This window comes from Oncorhynchus mykiss, chromosome 24 (assembly GCF_057628025.1).
Source record: "Oncorhynchus mykiss isolate SJ-2025 chromosome 24, ASM5762802v1, whole genome shotgun sequence".
Lineage (NCBI taxonomy): Eukaryota > Metazoa > Chordata > Actinopteri > Salmoniformes > Salmonidae > Oncorhynchus > Oncorhynchus mykiss.
In genome coordinates this window covers 37,868,302-37,887,500 of record NC_143045.1, presented here as the reverse complement: position 1 = coordinate 37,887,500, position 19,199 = coordinate 37,868,302, and the positions used below count along the sequence as shown (strand labels likewise).

Sequence of the window (19,199 nt, the reverse complement as noted above, 5' to 3'; positions counted from 1 at the left end):
GTACCTATTTTTTGGGTTGTTGAGGCAAAACTTTTCATTTACAGAGCTTTAATCGCAAAGAATAACGCATTAGATGAGTGATTTGTTTTGGCATTGCAGGTTGGCGTGGTAAGGCTGGGCAGAGCAACGACAGGGCCGTTTTAAGGGGTATTAACAGTGGTTAAAGCCGCTGTAGTAAAACTAACATAGTTTCAGTAAAACTAAAGGTCCATAAAGGGTTCAGAATGAGATTTAACCAGATTTGGATGACAAGACAAACAGAGAATAACACAAAACAAGTCGGTTAGGAGGAAGATGAAGGAGTGATATTGAGGGACCTTACAGCCAGGGCAGTATTTCTACATTAAGGGTCGTCGGCCATTTTAAAAATGGGGCGACCTACACTTGCACTAGCAATTAGTCGTATGTTTTCTAACCAGAAAACATGTTGTTCCAGGCAACAAACAAAACGCTTTACTATGGAACACTGCACTGTTCCATCGTTAAAACACCAATTAACTTAGTAGCTGTGAATAATTTAAGCTCATAAATGACAGGAATCATGAAATCAATGGCACACGTTCCATTCGGTGGCTCATTTCCCTACGGACATGTTCCCAATGGGGTCGGTTGAGTTTGTGTACTGTTTTTTTGTGAGGCCTGTCAATATGTTTTTAAGTAGTCTGGCAAAAGAAGTGTGTGTGTGTGTGTGTGTGTGTGTGTGTGTATCTGTTTGTGTGTGTGTGTGTGTGTGTATCTGTTTGTGTGTGTATCTGTTTGTGTGTGTGTGTGTATGTGTGTGTGTGTGTGTTTGTGCGTTCCTGTGCACTCTACCTGCAGTTGATAGTAGTGTCTGTCTCCAGTCTTCTCCCCAGTAGTCTGGCTATGGAGGTGAAGCTGTTACTCATCCTGTAGATGTCTTTGGCACAGCCTCCCAGGATGGAGGTGTATCTGTCAGTCAGGGCTCTGATCTCCAGCAGGAGAGTGTGGTGGAAGCTGTGATCCATACTGCCCAGTAGAGACACTAGGTACACCAGCGAGCTACGGGCCTGACACTGAAGGGGAGAGGGAGAGGGAGACAGAGAGAGAGAGAGAGAGAGAGAGAGAGAGAGAGAGAGAGCGAGAGACAGAGAGAGAGAGAGAGAGGAGAAGTTAGGAGGTGTGTACAGTATATCGGGGTTAGAAAATAAAAGTACCTACAAGGTGAAGTGAAACAAGAGGAGAGAGTGAATGCCTGTGTTGAGAGGGAGATTGTTAACACAAGTGATTGAGAAGCCTCACCAGGAGTCCACCACATCATCAAACGTTCTACCACACTATTAGAGATACCAAGATAAAGACAAACAAACAAGGAGTCGAAGAGAGATAGAGACAAAGTGATAAGTGGAGAGTCCACAACCAGCAGAGAGCTAAGAGAGCCTAAGCCAGGACACGCACACAAACACACACACACACACACACACACACACACACCAGACACAGAAAGATTTGCCATGTGGAGAGGGAGATGACTGTCCCACCTGACTCCTTCTGTGTTCAACCCCTAAGTCGACACAGCAGCACACACATCCCATTATTATTCAGTATACTGGTATTCTGTTGTTGAGTTGAGACACATAGTAGTGCGGTCTAAAATGAATCTATGATCGTATGCTATCCATTCGCTTTTTGTATGCTGTTCTTTGTATGCCATTTTAATATTTGAGATTGAACCAATGATATCAGGCCACTCTTGGCCATGATTACAGACACCTGTGTGTCTTTTGACACTACATAAACGAGTCATCCCGCAGTGTTTGTGATTATACCCCGATGAAGACAGCTTGGCAGCTTTTTGCATCTGAGCTCCTAGAGTGTGCAGCTCTCCTTTCATTAAAAGTGTTCCACTCCGCTAGTCAGCACCTGGCCTAAATAGGTGTGTGTTTCTTTTCCTTCTAGAGTTGACACACATAAACATCATATCCCCATTTACGTTAACTCAAAAAAGGCGTGTATCCCGGTTCTGAAACCCGGAATAAGACGCCTGGGTTACGCTGACCTAAGACAGGATACCGTTGCCATGTCAACAACATCTTGTTCTGTTTACTGTTGTTTCTGCGGTCAGTTTCACCTATCATGAGTGCTGTGTCATGACGTTTTCATCTGAAAATCACTTGCGCAATTCTTAAAAAATAATTGTAACCTTTATTTAACTAGGCAAGTCAGTTAAGAACAAATTATTATTTACAATGACGGCCTACCCCAGGCCAAACACGGACGACGCTGGGCCAATTGTGCGCTACCCTATGGGTTAGATTCACCGTAATAATTTTGCCTACTTTAATTAATTTACTATAATTTAATACTGGCTACTTTCACCCCTAATTTAAACATGTTTCTTCTGATCATGTTTTACATTTGGTAGACCATTTGTTGGTCAACTTGACGCCCCAGAAGACAGTAAAGTAGTGTTCACCAGAATAATGTTTTACATGATAGAACAAATTAATTTGTAATCTAGTTAACAGAGGTTAAGTGTTACCTTTAGGGACGGGGATAAAGTACAATACCTCCAAAAACAGTGGAAAGATTGGTCTTGTACAAAATGTCCAAATGTCATCAGTTTGACCGGTTTTAAGGAAATGAAATGCTGATGAGACTACTGTTAATCTTGGGTGCACATTTTATCTGGCGTTCGCATTTTCTCAAGAGATGTTGAAATAAATAAATCATTTTTCTCCACTCTGTTCTCGAGACAAAAATTAACATTTGTTGTATAATTGGTCCCATGTTTCAAGAGCCATTCTCACAAAACGCTTATTTCTCAAAAATGTTGTGCACGAATTTGAATACATCCTGTTAGTGATAATTTCTCCTTTGCCAAGATAATCCATCCACCTGACAGGTGTGGCATATCAAGACGCTGATTAAACAGTATTATCATTACACAGGTGCACCTCGTGCTGGGGACAATAAACAGCCACTCTAAAATGTGCCGTTTTGTCACAAAATACATTGCCAAAGATTTCTCAAGTTTTGAGGGAGCAATTGGCATGCTGACTGCAGGAATGTCGTGTGGGTTTAATATCCTGACCTAGTGAGATATACATGGAGGAGGTTTAATATCCTGACCTAGTGAGATATACATGGAGGTTTAATATCCTGACCTAGTGAGATATACATGGAGGAGGTTTAATATCCTGACCTAGTGAGATATACATGGAGGAGGTTTAATATCCTGACCTAATGAGATATACATGGAGGTTTAATATCCTGACCTAGTGAGATATACATGGAGGAGGTTTAATATCCTGACCTAGTGAGATATACATGGAGGTTTAGTATCCTGACCTAGTGAGATATACATGGAGGAGGTTTAATATCCTGACCTAGTGAGATATACATGGAGGTTTAATATCCTGACCTAGTGAGATATACATGGAGGAGGTTTAATATCCTGACCTAGTGAGATATACATGGAGGAGGTTTAATACCCTGACCTAGTGAGATATATACATGGAGGAGGTTTAATATCCTGACCTAGTGAGATATACATGGAGGAGGTTTAATATCCTGACCTAGTGAGATATACATGGAGACTTAATCAAGCTAGTCGTCTTCATTACTTTCTTATGTCATTCTCTCTGGCACCAAAAGTTTAAAAAGTGTTGATAGGGGACAAAATGCAGTCGGACCATCAGATAATTGGCATATACATTACTCTTACAGCATTTCCACATGGGCGAGGATACTGTAAATTGAATCAAAGCCTATTGGATGACAACTTGTTTTTAACTAGGACAGAATAATTTATTACTGACTTTTTCCGACATAACAGGTACAGCAGATCCCCTTATTGACAGGGAACACTTTTAAATGTGCCTTTAGAGGCCATGTAATTCAGTACTCATCTATAAAACAAAAGACATTTAGGTCAAAAGAGTCCATATTAACAAAGGAAATAGAAGGTCTAATTGTACAGATAGACAGCGATAAAAACTGTACTATAGAGGCTCAGAATCAGAAAAACTCAAAGAAATGGAGGAACTTATTCTAGAAAGATCCAGTGTAATATATTGTAAAAGATAAAGCGAACTAGATGGAATATGAGGGAAAAATAAAAAAAAACGAATGTTCAATCTTCAACATAGATATTCTACCAAAAACGAACCTAAGTTAATTGTATGGATTTTTTTTCCTATTAAAAATGTAAAATTAACATCAGTACAGAAAAACAGAAAGGAAGAACTTCTTGATGCCATTAAAGCCTTTAAGTCTGGGAAAACTCCAGGGCTGGATGGCCTACCAGTGGAGGAATACCAAACTCCAGGGCTGGATGGCCTACCAGTGGAGGAATACCAAACTCCAGGGCTGGATGGCATACCAGTGGAGGAATACCAAACTCCAGGGCTGGATGACATACCAGTGGAGGAATACCAAACTCCAGGGCTGGATGGCCTACCAGTGGAGAAATACCAAACTCCAGGGCTGGATGGCATACCAGTGGAGGAATACCAAACTCCAGGGCTGGATGGCATACCAGTGGAGGAATACCAAACTCCAGGGCTGGATGGCCTACCAGTGGAGGAATACCAAACTCCAGGGCTGGATGGCATACCAGTGGAAGGATACCAAACTCCAGGGCTGGATGACATACCAGTGGAGGAATACCAAACTCCAGGGCTGGATGGCCTACCAGTGGAGGAATACCAAACTCCAGGGCTGGATGGCATACCAGTGGAAGGATACCAAACTCCAGGGCTGGATGGCATACCAGTGGAAGGTTACCAAACTCCAGGGCTGGATGGTATACCAGTGGAGGAATACCAAACTCCAGGGCTGGATGGCATACCAGTGGAAGGATACCAAACTCCAGGGCTGGATGGCATACCAGTGGAAGGATACCAAACTCCAGGGCTGGATGGCATACCAGTGGAAGGATACCAAACTCCAGGGCTGGATGGCATACCAGTGGAAGGATACCAAACTCCAGGGCTGGATGACATACCAGTGGAAGGATACCAAACTCCAGGGCTGGATGACATACCAGTGGAGGTATACCAAACTCCAGGGCTGGATGACATACCAGTGGAGGAATACCAAACTCCAGGGCTGGATGACATACCAGTGGAGGAATACCAAACTCCAGGGCTGGATGACATACCAGTGGAAGGATACCAAACTCCAGGGCTGGATGACATACCAGTGGAGGAATACCAAACTCCAGGGCTGGATGACATACCAGTGGAGGAATACCAAACTCCAGGGCTGGATGACATGCCAGTGGAGGAATACCAAACTCCAGGGCTGGATGACATACCAATGGAGGAATACCAAACTCCAGGGCTGGATGACATACCAGTGGAGGAATACCAAACTCCAGGGCTGGAGTCAAGCTGTGCGCCGCCCCATGGTTCTCCCTGTCGCGGCTGGCTGCAACAGAGCCTGGACTCAAATCCAGAATCTCTAGTGGCACAGATAGCACTGCGATGCAGTGCCTTAGATCACTGAGCCACTCGGGAGGCGTTCTAAAACTTTTGACCAGTAGTGTATGAATGTTTATATATACATACATGTGAGTTGCCGGTCCCTGACCACACTACAGGAAACAGTTAAAACCTCCATCTGCTGGTATCTGAAACATTTCCATCACTACATGCCCTGTTCCACTACTACAGTGCTAGCCTTCTTTAGTATATTACAGTACACAACATAGCACATTTAACAGGCAGGTCATTTTATGTCCCTCTTTCAAAGTGTCGACAGTAATTAGCAAAGTCAGTGGAGCGTAGTGCTGGCTGCTACCCAGCAGGCTAATAGGCTGTTAAAGTGTTTTAGAGTCTCATTCACACACACACACACCTCACACAGCCCTACACACACACACACACACACACACACACACACACACACACACATACACACACACACACACACACACACACACACACACACACACACACACACACACACACATACATCAAGCGTTCTCTCCCTTCAGAGCGCACAGTTCATTAATAACCTTTAATGGGGGTTTGGAACATGTTTGGTAAGCAGCGGCTAGGCAACTGTATGTAGGCTGTATGTAGATTGTATGTAGGCTGTATGTAGATTGTATGTAGGCTGTATGTAGATTGTATGTAGGCTGTATGTAGATTGTATGTAGGCTGTATGTAGGCTGTATGTAGATTGTATGTAGGCTGTATGTAGATTGTATGTAGGCTGTATGTAGGCTGTATGTAGGCTGTATGTAGATTGTATGTAGGCTGTATGTAGATTGTATGTAGGCTGTATGTAGATTGTATGTAGGCTGTATGTAGATTGTATGTAGGCTGTATGTAGATTGTATGTAGGCTGTATGTAGATTGTATGTAGGCTGTATGTAGGCTGTATGTAGGCTGTATGTAGATTGTATGTAGGCTGTATGTAGATTGTATGTAGGCTGTATGTAGGCTGTATGTAGGCTGTATGTAGGCTGTATGTAGGCTAGACATAGATATGGACAATTACAGAGAAAATGTAGTTAATATAGTACAATATGTGTATATATTGTATAATATTTGAGAAAGAGAGAGAAACAGAGAGGGAGAGAGAGAGAGGGAGATAGAGAGAGGAATAAAGAGAGAGAGAGAGAAAGAGAGAGGGAAGAAGAGAGAGAAAGAGAGAGAAAGAGAGATAGAGAGGAAGAGAGAGGAAGAGGAAGAGAGAGAGAGTGGGAGAGAGAGAAAGAGAGAGGAAGAGAGAGAGACGAAGAGAGAGAGAGACGAAGAGAGAGAGAGAGAGAGAGAGAGAGAGAGGAGAGAAGGAGAGGAGAGAAGTAGAGAAGGAGATGAAAGGAAGGAGAAGAGAGAAAGAGAGGAGGGGAGAGATGGAGAGGAGAGTAGGGGAGATAAGGAGAGGAGAGAAGGAGAGGAGAGTAGGGGAGATAAGGAGAGGAGAGGAGAAGAGAGGAGAGAAGGAGAGGAGAGTAGGGGAGATAAGGAGAGGAGATAAGGAGAGGAGAGAAGGAGAGGAGAGTAGGGGAGATAAGGAGAGGAGAGGAGAAGAGAGGAGAGAAGGAGAGGATAGGCACGGAGAGGAGAGGAGGAGAGGATGGAAGGAGAGGAGAGTAGGGGAGATAAGGAGAGGAGAGGAGAAGAGAGGAGAGAGAGAGAGAGAGAGAGAGAGAGAGAGGAGAGGAGAGAAGGAGAGTGCCATCATTTACGCACACCTGCCTTCCCTCGTCACGTGCATCAGCGATATTGGACTCACCTGGACTCACTCAATCACCTGTTTATTACATTCCCTATATTTGTCAGTTCCCCGATGCTGCATTGATTGTACTTTGTCTGTGTTACCCGTGTGCTAACGCTGTTGCTGTCTCGTTCTATGTCCGTTCCCCATTAAATGTTTGACTCCCCATTGTCGTGTCTTTGGCTATGCCAGATTAAGTGATATGACATCCTATTCTATAAAATAATTTCTCCGTAATTAATATTACCTGATTGAGCTAATCATGCAAATTTAATTAACTAGAGAGTCGGGGCACCACTAAATAATATTTATAGAGCTGTTATCTTCCGAATAAACTCTTAAAGAACTAGTAATATTTTACATCAATAGCAGTCAATATTAATCGTCACCTTAATTCAGTCTCATCTGAAAGTTGTAAATTCTTGGTTATCTGCACAAACCCTGGCTAATAAGTTGAATCAGCAATGTAAAATTGGGTTTATTTATTTATTTACTAAATACCTAACTAATCACACAGAATTACATATACACCTAATTAATCATAACTTGATTACAAATTATGTCATAAAGGAAATCGTCCCTAGCTGGCGGAACAGATATGACAGCTGGTTACACAAAGAAAAGGGGCTGGGTTTGAGTGAAAGAGCAGGAAGACTGAGGGACAAAGGGAGAAGCTGTGCTATCATAAATAAAGTATCTTATGCATTCTAAATTACCGCCCATTTGGAAAAGGAAAATGAAATATATATTTACTCTGAGCTGCGCTTCGGTAGGTTGGTGGTAGATGGAAGGCCGTGTTGCCAAACCAAGTCCTTTGTCCTTTGAAGAATGTCTCTGGTGGTCAATTGGTACGTTTTAGTAACGTTGTTGTGTGATAGACGGGACACTCTGTCTGTTCCTTCCTAACCCTCGTTTTCAACTGCTGTTGCTAACTCAACGGCTAGGAGGTATCACTTCTGTAGTGAATAAGAGTTCAAAGTTCATACCATTCGCAACCAAAGCACACGCTGATGTTGGCTTCGTTCTGTTATTATCTGAACAATTCTGACATCGGACCGTCGTCCTCACATCCAGGAGGTTAGTATATTGTCGTCAAGGCTTTATATAGGAAGGGAGAGGAGGGCGTGTTTGAAAAGTTTTATAGCCCATGTCCCTTCACAGGGGCGGGCCACTGATTGAGCAGAGCCCTAACCTTATGAAAACCCAAATCTCACATTTTAGAAGCTAAAATCACCTTTGATCCCATCACAAATAATTTCCCATCCCACGTTGGGTCTCAGCCAGATCGTCGGGTCTTGTTCGCTCTGCCGGTCCAGGAGTTTTTTGTTTTGTTGATGACGTCGGGTGGATTCCGCCGCCGATGGAACCAAGGGTGCCTAAGCCAGCTCATCGGGCTTCCAGGGCCTAGCTGGCTCGAGAGGTTTCCTTGCCTCGGTTGGCTTGGCAGGTTTTCCATTCCACGTCATGCTCAACCGGATCATCGGGCTCCCTCGCCGCAGCTGGATCGACAGGCGTTCTTGCCTCAGCCGGATCGTCAGGCTCGGGTGGCGCCCCTAGAGGGGGGGGGGAATACTGTCACGCCTGCTCCCACTCTTTCCCCCTGGCGCTCGAGGGCGCCAGGCTGCCCTGCATTACACACTTCTGCCACCATCATTTAGGCACACCTGCCTTCCCTCGTCAAGGTGCATCAGCGATATTAGACTCACCTGGACTCACTCAATCACCTGTTTATTACCTCCCCTCTATTTGTCAGTTCCCCGATGCTGAATTGATTGTACTTTGTCTGTGTGCTGACGCTGCTCCTGTCTCGTTCAATATCCGTTCCCCATTAAATGTTTGACTCCCCATACTTGTTTCTCCTCTCCAGCGTCATCCCTTGACAAGGAGAGAAGGTGGGGAGGTGGGGATGAGGGGAGAGAAGGAGATGCTGGAGGAGAGGAGAGAAGGAGAGTAGAGAAGGAGAGGAGAGAAAAGAGGAGAGAAGTAAAGGATACAAGGAGAGTAGAGAACGTGATGAGAAGGAGAGGAGGGGAGAGAACGAGAGGAAAGGAAGATAGGAGAGAATGAGAGAAGAGAAGGAGAGGAGAGAAGGAGAGGAGAGAAGGAGGATGTTGGACAGAAGAGGAGAGCGAAGAGGCTGGAAGGTTTGTTGAGGTACAGAAGGAAGGGAGGAAGGAAGGAAGGAAGGAAGGAAGGAATGAAGGAAGGAAGGAAGGAAGGAAGGAAGGAAGGAAGGAAGGAAGGAAGGAAGGAAGGAAGGAAGGAAGGAAGGAAGGAAGGAAGGAAGGAAGGAAGGAAGGAAGGAAGGAAGGAAGGAAGGAAGGAAGGAAGGAAGGGGAGGAGGCTGGACAGTGTGACTGGGGTTAGAGTAGGTGACACCAGGACAGGGTGTGAAGAGGTCTCTTAATAAGTGGCCGTTTAAACCCGTTTAACGACAATTGCCGGAAATTAAAGAGCAATATGTCATGACTTTATGTGTGTGCGAGCCATGGGGTGTGAGGGCTCCCCTCTGACTTTCTCAAACACACACACACACATAAACGCACACACACAACACACATACACACATACGCACATGCAGACACACACACATACACACGTACACACACACACACACACACACACCACTAAAATATTGTGGCTACCAAGAAATTATTCTGTTTTATTATTTTTATGAAATCATCCCTTCCACAAGGCTTTCAACTGTCAACTGGCCCCCAAAGCAGTGTCCTGTCTTTCCTCACTCTCTTACCAAGGGTAAAACAAGCAGTGATTCTGGGAAACGTCTCCACTAAGGCCTACTGGTTGATGGTAAGGGAGTACCCTGTGCCCCACTCCTGTTAACACACTGAAATGCACGCACACCATTCATTCTTCCTGCTATTGCACAACATCCACTAGCTCCCAGTCAACCCATCTCTGTCAATCTGGCTCACCTTCAAAGAGCACAACCATCCCCATATCCCTGTAATCATCCCTTTAAATGAGGCAATTACACCTCTACCCCCGGCGAGAGGCTACATGCCAGTGGTCACACATACACACACCCTCGTAAACAAACGTAAACGCATCCTGGTGGCCATTTTAGAGAGAAGTAGGAGATTCAGAGGAATGCCAAGTTTTCCTGAGATCCACTCGGTGAAGGGAGGAAAGCAGGAATATCAGATTCAGTGTCGGATTCAGCAGGCACACACACACACACACACACACACACACACTTCTGGGACTTTAGTGGGACCAGGTGGCTTGTTACATTAAGAGAGTGGAGGACATTTTGTACCAGATCTCATCAGCAGAGGAATCCGTGTGCTGGTCCAATCAGGAGGCAGGGAGACAGAACATACAGTAAAAGGAGGAAGTAAAACAGGTTGCTTTATTCAAAACCTTCTCTGGCTCCTAACTGGAACATCACACATATCTACTGCCCAGAAACATTCGACACACACACACACACACACACACACACACACACACACACACACACACACACACACACACACACACACACACACACACACACACACACACACACACACACACACACATATATACACACATATCTACTGCCCAGAAACATTCAACAGACACACACACACACACATATGTATATACACACACACACACACACACACACACACACACACTCACACACACACACACACACATATACACACACATATACACACACAGACACACAACACACACACACACACACACACACACACACACACACACACACACATACACACACACACATACACACACTACTGCTGGAGCGGATAGGTTTGGAGTAGTGTCGGAACAATAACAGAGGAGTGATTGAAGCTGACAGGCCAAATCGTTCTGCCTCTCCTGGGAAGCGTGTGTTTGTGTGAGTGTATGTGTGTGTATGTTTGCGTGTGTAAGTGTGTGTCCCGGAAAGAGTAGAATCCTGCTGAGAATCCGCATTTATCCTGTCAAACCCCACAGTGGGGCTTTGCCTTTCCATAACTTCTAGGGAAACAATGACAATGAATAATCAAACACACCAGCTAGTTTGTTGAGGTACAGAGGGAGAGAGGGAAGGATAGAGAGAGGAGGCTGGAGCTAGTTTGTTGAGGGAGAGAAGTGAGGAAGGAGAGAGGAGGCTGGAGCTAGTTTGTTGAAGGAGAGAAGGGAGGAAGAAGAGAGGAGGCTGGAGCTAGTTTGTTGAAGGAGAGAAAGGAAGGATAGAGAGAGGAGGCTGGAGCTAGTTTGTTGAGGGAGAGAAGTGAGGAAGGAGAGAGGAGGCTGGAGCTAGTTTGTTGAAGGAGAGAAGGGAGGAAGGAGAGAGGAGGCTGGAGCTAGTTTGTTGAAGGAGAGAAGGGAGGAAGGTGAGAGGAGGCTGGAGCTAGTTTGTTGAAGGAGAGAAGGGAGGAAGGAGAGAGGAGGCTGGAGCTAGTTTGTTGAAGGAGAGAAGGGAGGAAGGAGAGAGGAGGCTGGAGAGAGGGGTGTTACAGGAGATAGAACCAGGACAGGGTGTGCTGGAGAGAGGGGTGTTACAGGAGAACCAGGACAGGGTGTGAGGGGTAGAGGGGTGTTACAGGAGAACCAGGACAGGGTGTGAGGGGTAGAGGGGTGTTACAGGAGAACCAGGACAGGGTGTGAGGGGTAGAGGGGTGTTACAGGACAGGGTGTGAGGGGTAGAGGGGTGTTACAGGACAGGGTGTGAGGGGTAGATCACTAGCTGTAGTTCTAGGCTTTTCCCCTCTCGCCTCTTTTAAAACAGGAGAGCAGAGAGTCATTCCAAAAGCATGCAGAGGGCTACAACATACCTATGTCCTCGTAACACGGTGTTGGAAGTCATATAATCACTAGGCACCGTGTGTCTCTCTCCATCAATCACTCAGGTTTTATCGTTGTGAGGAATGGACTGGTGACCTCAGCACAAATCGGTTTCAACATGTGTAACACCGACCTCCACCTGCAGGAGGACATTTTGTACCAGAACGCTCACCAGACGTCAACTATGAGGGTGAAGTGTGACTCAGTATTGACCCGTGGTTAAATTGAGCCGTAGCTACCGGAGATACCCAGAGCCGGACTCCTTTTCCAGCACCTTACAGGTCCCCAAAACAAAGTATGTTTAAAGTATGATGAACCAAAATTAGTGTTAGGGTTATGGCTAGTGTTGAGTCAGGGTGTGGACATTAATCTAGGGTTAGGGTTATGGCTAGTGTTGAGTCAGGGTGTGTACATGAATCTAGGGTTAGGGTTATGGTTAGTGTTGAGTCAGGGTGTGGACATGAATCTAGGGTTAGGGTTATGGCTAGTGTTGAGTCAGGGTGTGTACATGAATCTAGGGTTAGTGTTATGGCTAGTGTTGAGTCAGAGTGTGGACATGAATCTAGGGTTAGGGTTATGGCTAGTGTTGAGTCAGGGTGTGTACATTAATCTAGGGTTAGGGTTATGGCAAGTGTTGAGTCAGAGTGTGGACATGAATCTAGGGTTAGGGTTATGGCTAGTGTTGAGTCAGGGTGTAGACATGAATCTAGGGTTAGGGTTATGGCTAGTGTTGAGTCAGGGTGTGGAAATGAAGCTAGTGTTAGGGTTAGGGTTAGGGTTGAGTCAGGGTGTGGACATGAATCTAGGGTTAGGGTTATGGCTAGTGTTGAGTCAGGGTGTGGACAGGAAGCTAGGGTTAGTGTTGAGTCAGGGTGTGGACATGAATCTAGTGTTAGGGTTAGGGTTGAGTCAGGGTGTAGACATTAATCTAGGGTTAGTGTTGAGTCAGGGTGTGGTATGAATCTAGGGTTAGGGTTGAGTCAGGGTGTGGTATGAATCTAGGGTTAGGGTTGAGTCAGGGTGTGGTATGAATCTAGAGTTAGTGTTGGGTCAGGGTGTAGACATGAATCTAGGGTTAGGGTTGAGTCAGGGTGTGGTATGAATCTAGGGTTAGGGTTGAGTCAGGGTGTAGACATGAATCTAGGGTTAGGGTTGAGTCAGGGTGTAGACATGAAGCTAGGGTTAGGGTTGAGTCAGGGTGTAGACATGAAGCTAGGGTTAGGGTTGAGTCAGGGTGTAGACATGAAGCTAGGGTTAGGGTTGAGTCAGGGTGTAGACATGAATCTAGGGTTAGGGTTGAGTCAGGGTGTAGACATGAATCTAGGGTTAGGGTTGAGTCAGTGTGTGGATGTGGACATGGGACGAGAGGACAGTGTGGAGAAACAATGTCAGATGACCGTGAACATGGCTCAACCCTAGTTGAACCCCTGGTGCTAACCTCTTTGGGATGACAATAGGACAGGCTGGGACATGCCTCTCCTCTCAGTGATCCTTCAGAAGGACACATTCACTAATCATCTCCTCTCAGTGATCCTTCAGAAGGACACATTCACTAAACATCTCCTCTCAGTGTCCCTTCAGAAGGACACATTCACTAATCATCTCCTCTCAGTGATCCTTCAGAAGGACACATTCACTAAACATCTCCTCTCAGTGATCCTTCAGAAGGACACATTCACTAATCATCTCAATAGACTATCATGTCCATTAACAATCTCTGCAGAACTGTTCCAGGCCTTGACCCTAGAAGAAGATGTTCACCTGAACAAACACTTCCACTGAATGAGACCATATGGAGGGCTGGAGAAGCATGCAGCTCTTACACACACACGGGCATACAGAGGACTTAGCATGTTACCGACGCGTGTTAGCGTTGGCCCACGCATGTGAGATGACGTGATGCTCGAACATACTGTGATTAAGAAGCTAAATAAACTGCTGTGACAGATTTGATGCTGTGGTTCCAAGCATAACTATACAGGCCTGCAGCTATGGGCTTGTTTACTAGGCAGCAACTATGGGCCTGTTTACTAGGCAGCAACTATGGGCCTGTTTACTAGGCAGCAACTATGAGCCTGTTGACTAGGCAGCAACTATGGGCCTGTTGACTAGGCAGCAACTATGAGCCTGTTGACTAGGCAGCAACTATGGGCCTGTTTACTAGGCAGCAACTATGGGCCTGTTTACTAGGCAGCAACTATGGGCCTGTTGACTAGGCAGCAACTATGGGCCTGTTTACTAGGCAGCAACTATGAGCCTGTTGACTAGGCAGCAACTATGGGCCTGTTTACTAGGCAGCAACTATGGGCCTGTTGACTAGGCAGCAACTATGGGCCTGTTTACTAGGCAGCAACTATGGGCCTGTTTACTAGGCAGCAACTATGGGCCTGTTGACTAGGCAGCAACTATGGGCCTGTTGACTAGGCAGCAACTATGGGCCTGTTGACTAGGCAGCAACTATGGGCCTGTTGACTAGGCAGCAACTATGGGCCTGTTGACTAGGCAGCAACTATGGGCCTGTTTACTAGGCAGCAACCATCAGCCTGTTGACTAGGCAGCAACTATGGGCCTGTTGACTAGGCAGCAACTATGGGCCTGTTGACTAGTCAGCAACTATGGGCCTGTTGACTAGGCAGCAACTATGGGCCTGTTTACTAGGCAGCAACCATCAGCCTGTTGACTAGGCAGCAGCTATGGGCTTGTTTACTAGGCAGCAACTATGGGCTTGTTTACTAGGCAGCAACTATGGGCCTGTTGACTAGGCAGCAACTATGGGCCTGTTTACTAGGCAGCAACTATGGGCCTGTTTACTAGGCAGCAGCTATGGGCCTGTTGACTAGGCAGCAGCTATGGGTCTGTTTACTGAGTGTTTATTGTCAATGTCACCCTAAGCCTTAGATGAGGAGGATTAGGTACATATGAAAGCTCAGGCTAATGACGATTGGGAATGAGGAATGTAAGGATGGGTTTCACTGTGTCCCTGTGTTTTGATTGGCAGGTGACCGACAGCGGTTCATGACAAGTGTGTGTGGACGGACCTAGCCAGGCTGACTAAGTGATACTGGCACAGTGAGTTCCGGTCTGAGTCTGAGTCAACACCATCGCACTACCCAGCACTGATCAAGAGATAAAAGTGGACAATGACATGGGAAAGGGGGAATGAGAGAGGAGGGGAGTGAGAGAGAGAGGAAGAGGAGATAAATGGAATGCAAGACAAGAGAAAGAGACAGAGACAGAGCGGGCGATCTGTTTGTGGGATCTCTGTTTGTGGGATCTCTGTTTGTGGGCGCTCGGTTTGTGGGATCTCTGTTTGTGGGATCTCTGTTTGTGGGATCTCTGTTTGTGGGATCTCTGTTTGTGGGATCTCTGTTTGTGGGATCTCTGTTTGTGGGATCTCTGTTTGTGGGATCTCGGTTTGTGGGATCTCGGTTTGTGGGATCTCTGTTTGTGGGATCTCTGTTTGTGGGATCTCGGTTTGTGGGATCTCTGTTTGTGGGATCTCTGTTTGTGGGATCTCTGTTTGTGGGATCTCTGTTTGTGGGATCTCTGTTTGTGGGCGCTTGGTTTGTGGGCGCTCGGTTTGTGGGATCTGTTTGTGGGATCTCTGTTTTGTGGGATCTCGGTTTCTGGGCTCCCGAGTGGCGCAAAGGTCTAAGGCACTGCATCTCAGTGCTAGAAGCGTCACTACAGACCCTGGTTTGATTCCAGGCTGTATCACAACCGCCCGTGATTGGGAGTCGTCCCATAGGGCGGCGCACAATTGGCCCAGCTTCGTCTGGGTTAGTGTTTGTCCTGGGGTAGGCCGTCATTGTAAATAAGAATTTATTCTTAACTGACTTGCCTAGTTAAATAAAGGTTAAATACAATTTTAAAAGGAGGAGGAGAGAGACATGAGATCTTCCTCGCCACCCTCTCAGTGGTGCAAGTCTCAGGCTCTGTCAGGTCCTCCTCTACATCTTCTCAGGGCTGGGCGTCTCAGGCTCTGTCAGGTCTTCCTCGCCACCCTCTCAGTGGTGCAAGTCTCAGGCTCTGTCAGGTCCTCCTCTACATCTTCTCAGGGCTGGGCGTCTCAGGCTCTGCCAGGTCCTCCTCGCCACCCTCTCAGTGGTGCAAGTCTCAGGCTCTGTCAGGTCCTCCTCTACATCTTCTCAGGGCTGGGCGTCTCAGGCTCTGCCAGGTCCTCCTCGCCACCCTCTCAGTGGTGCAAGTCTCAGGCTCTGTCAGGTCCTCCTCTACATCTTCTCAGGGCTGGGCGTCTCAGGCTCTGCCAGGTCCTCCTCGCCACCCTCTCAGTGGTGCAAGTCTCAGGCTCTGTCAGGTCCTCCTCTACATCTTCTCAGGGCTGGGCGTCTCAGGCTCTGCCAGGTCCTCCTCGCCACCCTCTCAGTGGTGCAAGTCTCAGGCTCTGTCAGGTCCTCCTCTACATCTTCTCAGGGCTGGGCGTCTCAGGCTCTGCCAGGTCCTCCTCGCCACCCTCTCAGTGGTGCAAGTCTCAGGCTCTGTCAGGTCTTCCTCGCCACCCTCTCAGTGGTGCAAGTCTCAGGCTCTGTCAGGTCCTCCTCTACATCTTCTCAGGGCTGGGCGTCTCAGGCTCTGCCAGGTCCTCCTCGCCACCCTCTCAGTGGTGCAAGTCTCAGGCTCTGTCAGGTCCTCCTCTACATCTTCTCAGGGCTGGGCGTCTCAGGCTCTGCCAGGTCCTCCTCGCCACCCTCTCAGTGGTGCAAGTCTCAGGCTCTGTCAGGTCTTCCTCGCCACCCTCTCAGTGGTGCAAGTCTCAGGCTCTGTCAGGTCTTCCTCGCCACCCTCTCAGTGGTGCAAGTCTCAGGCTCTGTCAGGTCCTCCTCTACATCTTCTCAGGGCTGGGCGTCTCAGGCTCTGCCAGGTCCTCCTCGCCACCCTCTCAGTGGTGCAAGTCTCAGGCTCTGTCAGGTCCTCCTCTACATCTTCTCAGGGCTGGGCGTCTCAGGCTCTGCCAGGTCCTCCTCGCCACCCTCTCAGTGGTGCAAGTCTCAGGCTCTGTCAGGTCCTCCTCTCCACCCTCTCAAGGCTGGGTGTCTCAGGCTCTGTCAGGTCCTCCTCTACATCCTCTCAGGGCTGGGTGTCTCAGGCTCTGTCAGGTCCTCCTCTACATCTTCTCAGGGCTGGGCGTCTCAGGCTCTGCCAGGTCCTCCTCGCCACCCTCTCAGTGGTGCAAGTCTCAGGCTCTGTCAGGTCCTCCTCTCCACCCTCTCAAGGCTGGGTGTCTCAGGCTCTATCAGATCCTCCTCTCCACCCTCTCAGGGCTGGGTGTCTCAGGCTCTGTCAGGTCCTCCTCTCCATCCTCTCAGGGCTGGGTGTCTCAGGCTCTGTCAGGTCCTCCTCTACATCTTCTCAGGGCTGGGCGTCTCAGGCTCTGCCAGGTCCTCCTCGCCACCCTCTCAGTGGTGCAAGTCTCAGGCTCTGTCAGGTCCTCCTCTACATCTTCTCAGGGCTGGGCGTCTCAGGCTCTGCCAGGTCCTCCTCGCCACCCTCTCAGTGGTGCAAGTCTCAGGCTCTGTCAGGTCCTCCTCTACATCTTCTCAGGGCTGGGCGTCTCAGGCTCTGCCAGGTCCTCCTCGCCACCCTCTCAGTGGTGCAAGTCTCAGGCTCTGTCAGGTCCTCCTCTACATCTTCTCAGGGCTGGGCGTCTCAGGCTCTGCCAGGTCCTCCTCACCACCCTCTCAGTGGTGCAAGTCTCAGGCTCTGTCAGGTCCTCCTCTACATCTTCTCAGGGCTGGGCGTCTCAGGCTCTGCCAGGTCCTCCTCGCCACCCTCTCAGTGGTGCAAGTCTCAGGCTCTGTCAGGTCCTCCTCTACATCTTCTCAGGGCTGGGCGTCTCAGGCTCTGCCAGGTCCTCCTCACCACCCTCTCAGTGGTGCAAGTCTCAGGCTCTGTCAGGTCCTCCTCTACATCTTCTCAGGGCTGGGCGTCTCAGGCTCTGCCAGGTCCTCCTCGCCACCCTCTCAGTGGTGCAAGTCTCAGGCTCTGTCAGGTCCTCCTCTACATCTTCTCAGGGCTGGGCGTCTCAGGCTCTGCCAGGTCCTCCTCGCCACCCTCTCAGTGGTGCAAGTCTCAGGCTCTGTCAGGTCCTCCTCTACATCTTCTCAGGGCTGGGCGTCTCAGGCTCTGCCAGGTCCTCCTCGCCACCCTCTCAGTGGTGCAAGTCTCAGGCTCTGTCAGGTCCTCCTCTCCATCCTCTCAAGGCTGGGTGTCTCAGGCTCTGTCAGGTCCTCCTCTCCATCCTCTCAGGGCTGGGTGTCTCAGGCTCTGTCAGGTCCTCCTCTCCATCCTCTCAGGGCTGGGTGTCTCAGGCTCTATCAGATCCTCCTCTCCACCCTCTCAGGGCTGGGTGTCTCAGGCTCTGTCAGGTCCTCCTCTCCATCCTCTCAGGGCTGGGTGTCTCAGGCGCTGTCAGGTCCTCCTCTCCATCCTCTCAGGGCTGGGTGTCTCAGGCTCTATCAGATCCTCCTCTCCACCCTCTCAGGGCTGGGTGTCTCAGACTCTGCACACTCTTGGATTGCATCCTACCAGGCCCCTCCTACCAGGTGACGTGGAGAGGATCTGTATCTGCACAACGTACTCTCACTACTGGTGTACCCCAGGGCTTGGTTTTTGGCCCTCTCCTCTTCTCTCTATACACCAAGTCACTGAGCTCTGTCATATCCTCACATGATCTCTCCTATCGTTGCTATGCGTATGACACTCAACTAATTTTCTCCTTCCCCCCTTCTGACAAGCAGTTGGTGACACGCATCTCTGCGTGTCTGATAGATATCTCATCTTGGATGTCGGCCCACCACCTCAAGCTCAACCTGGACAAGACGGAGCTGCTCTTCCTCCTGGGGGAAGGCCTGCCCGCTCAAAGACCTCTCCATCACGGTTGACGACACCACAGTGTCGCCATTCCAGTGTGCAAAGAACCTTGGCGTGACCCTGGACAACACCCTGTCATTCTCTGCAAACATCAAAGCAGTAACTCGCTCTTGCAGGTCCATGCTCTACAACATCTATACAGTACGACCCTACCTCACACAGGAAGAGGCACATCCGTAGAGTACGAACCTACCTCACACAGGAAGCGGCACAGGTCCTAATCCAGGCACTTGTCCTCTCCCATCTGGACTACTGCAACTCACTGTTAGCTTGGCTCCCTGCTTGTGCCATCAAACCCCTGCAACTTATCCAGA

At 48.2% G+C, this 19,199-nt stretch overlaps 1 protein-coding gene across 4 annotated transcripts in view; it reads right to left on the bottom strand.

The window, feature by feature from the left end:
• LOC110503413 (ventricular zone-expressed PH domain-containing protein) overlaps positions 1-19,199 on the bottom strand; it is a 206,028-nt gene that overhangs the window by 72,464 nt on the left and 114,365 nt on the right. For 3 of the 4 annotated variants that reach the window (XM_036962011.2, XM_036962012.2, XM_090218941.1), the window contains exon 7: positions 814-1,034. In XM_036962011.2, coding sequence (XP_036817906.2) covers positions 814-1,034 — 221 coding nt within the window. Of the gene's footprint in view, positions 1-813; positions 1,035-8,425; positions 8,745-19,199 lie in introns of those variants that run through there. The other variant, XM_090218942.1, reaches the window with a different exon arrangement.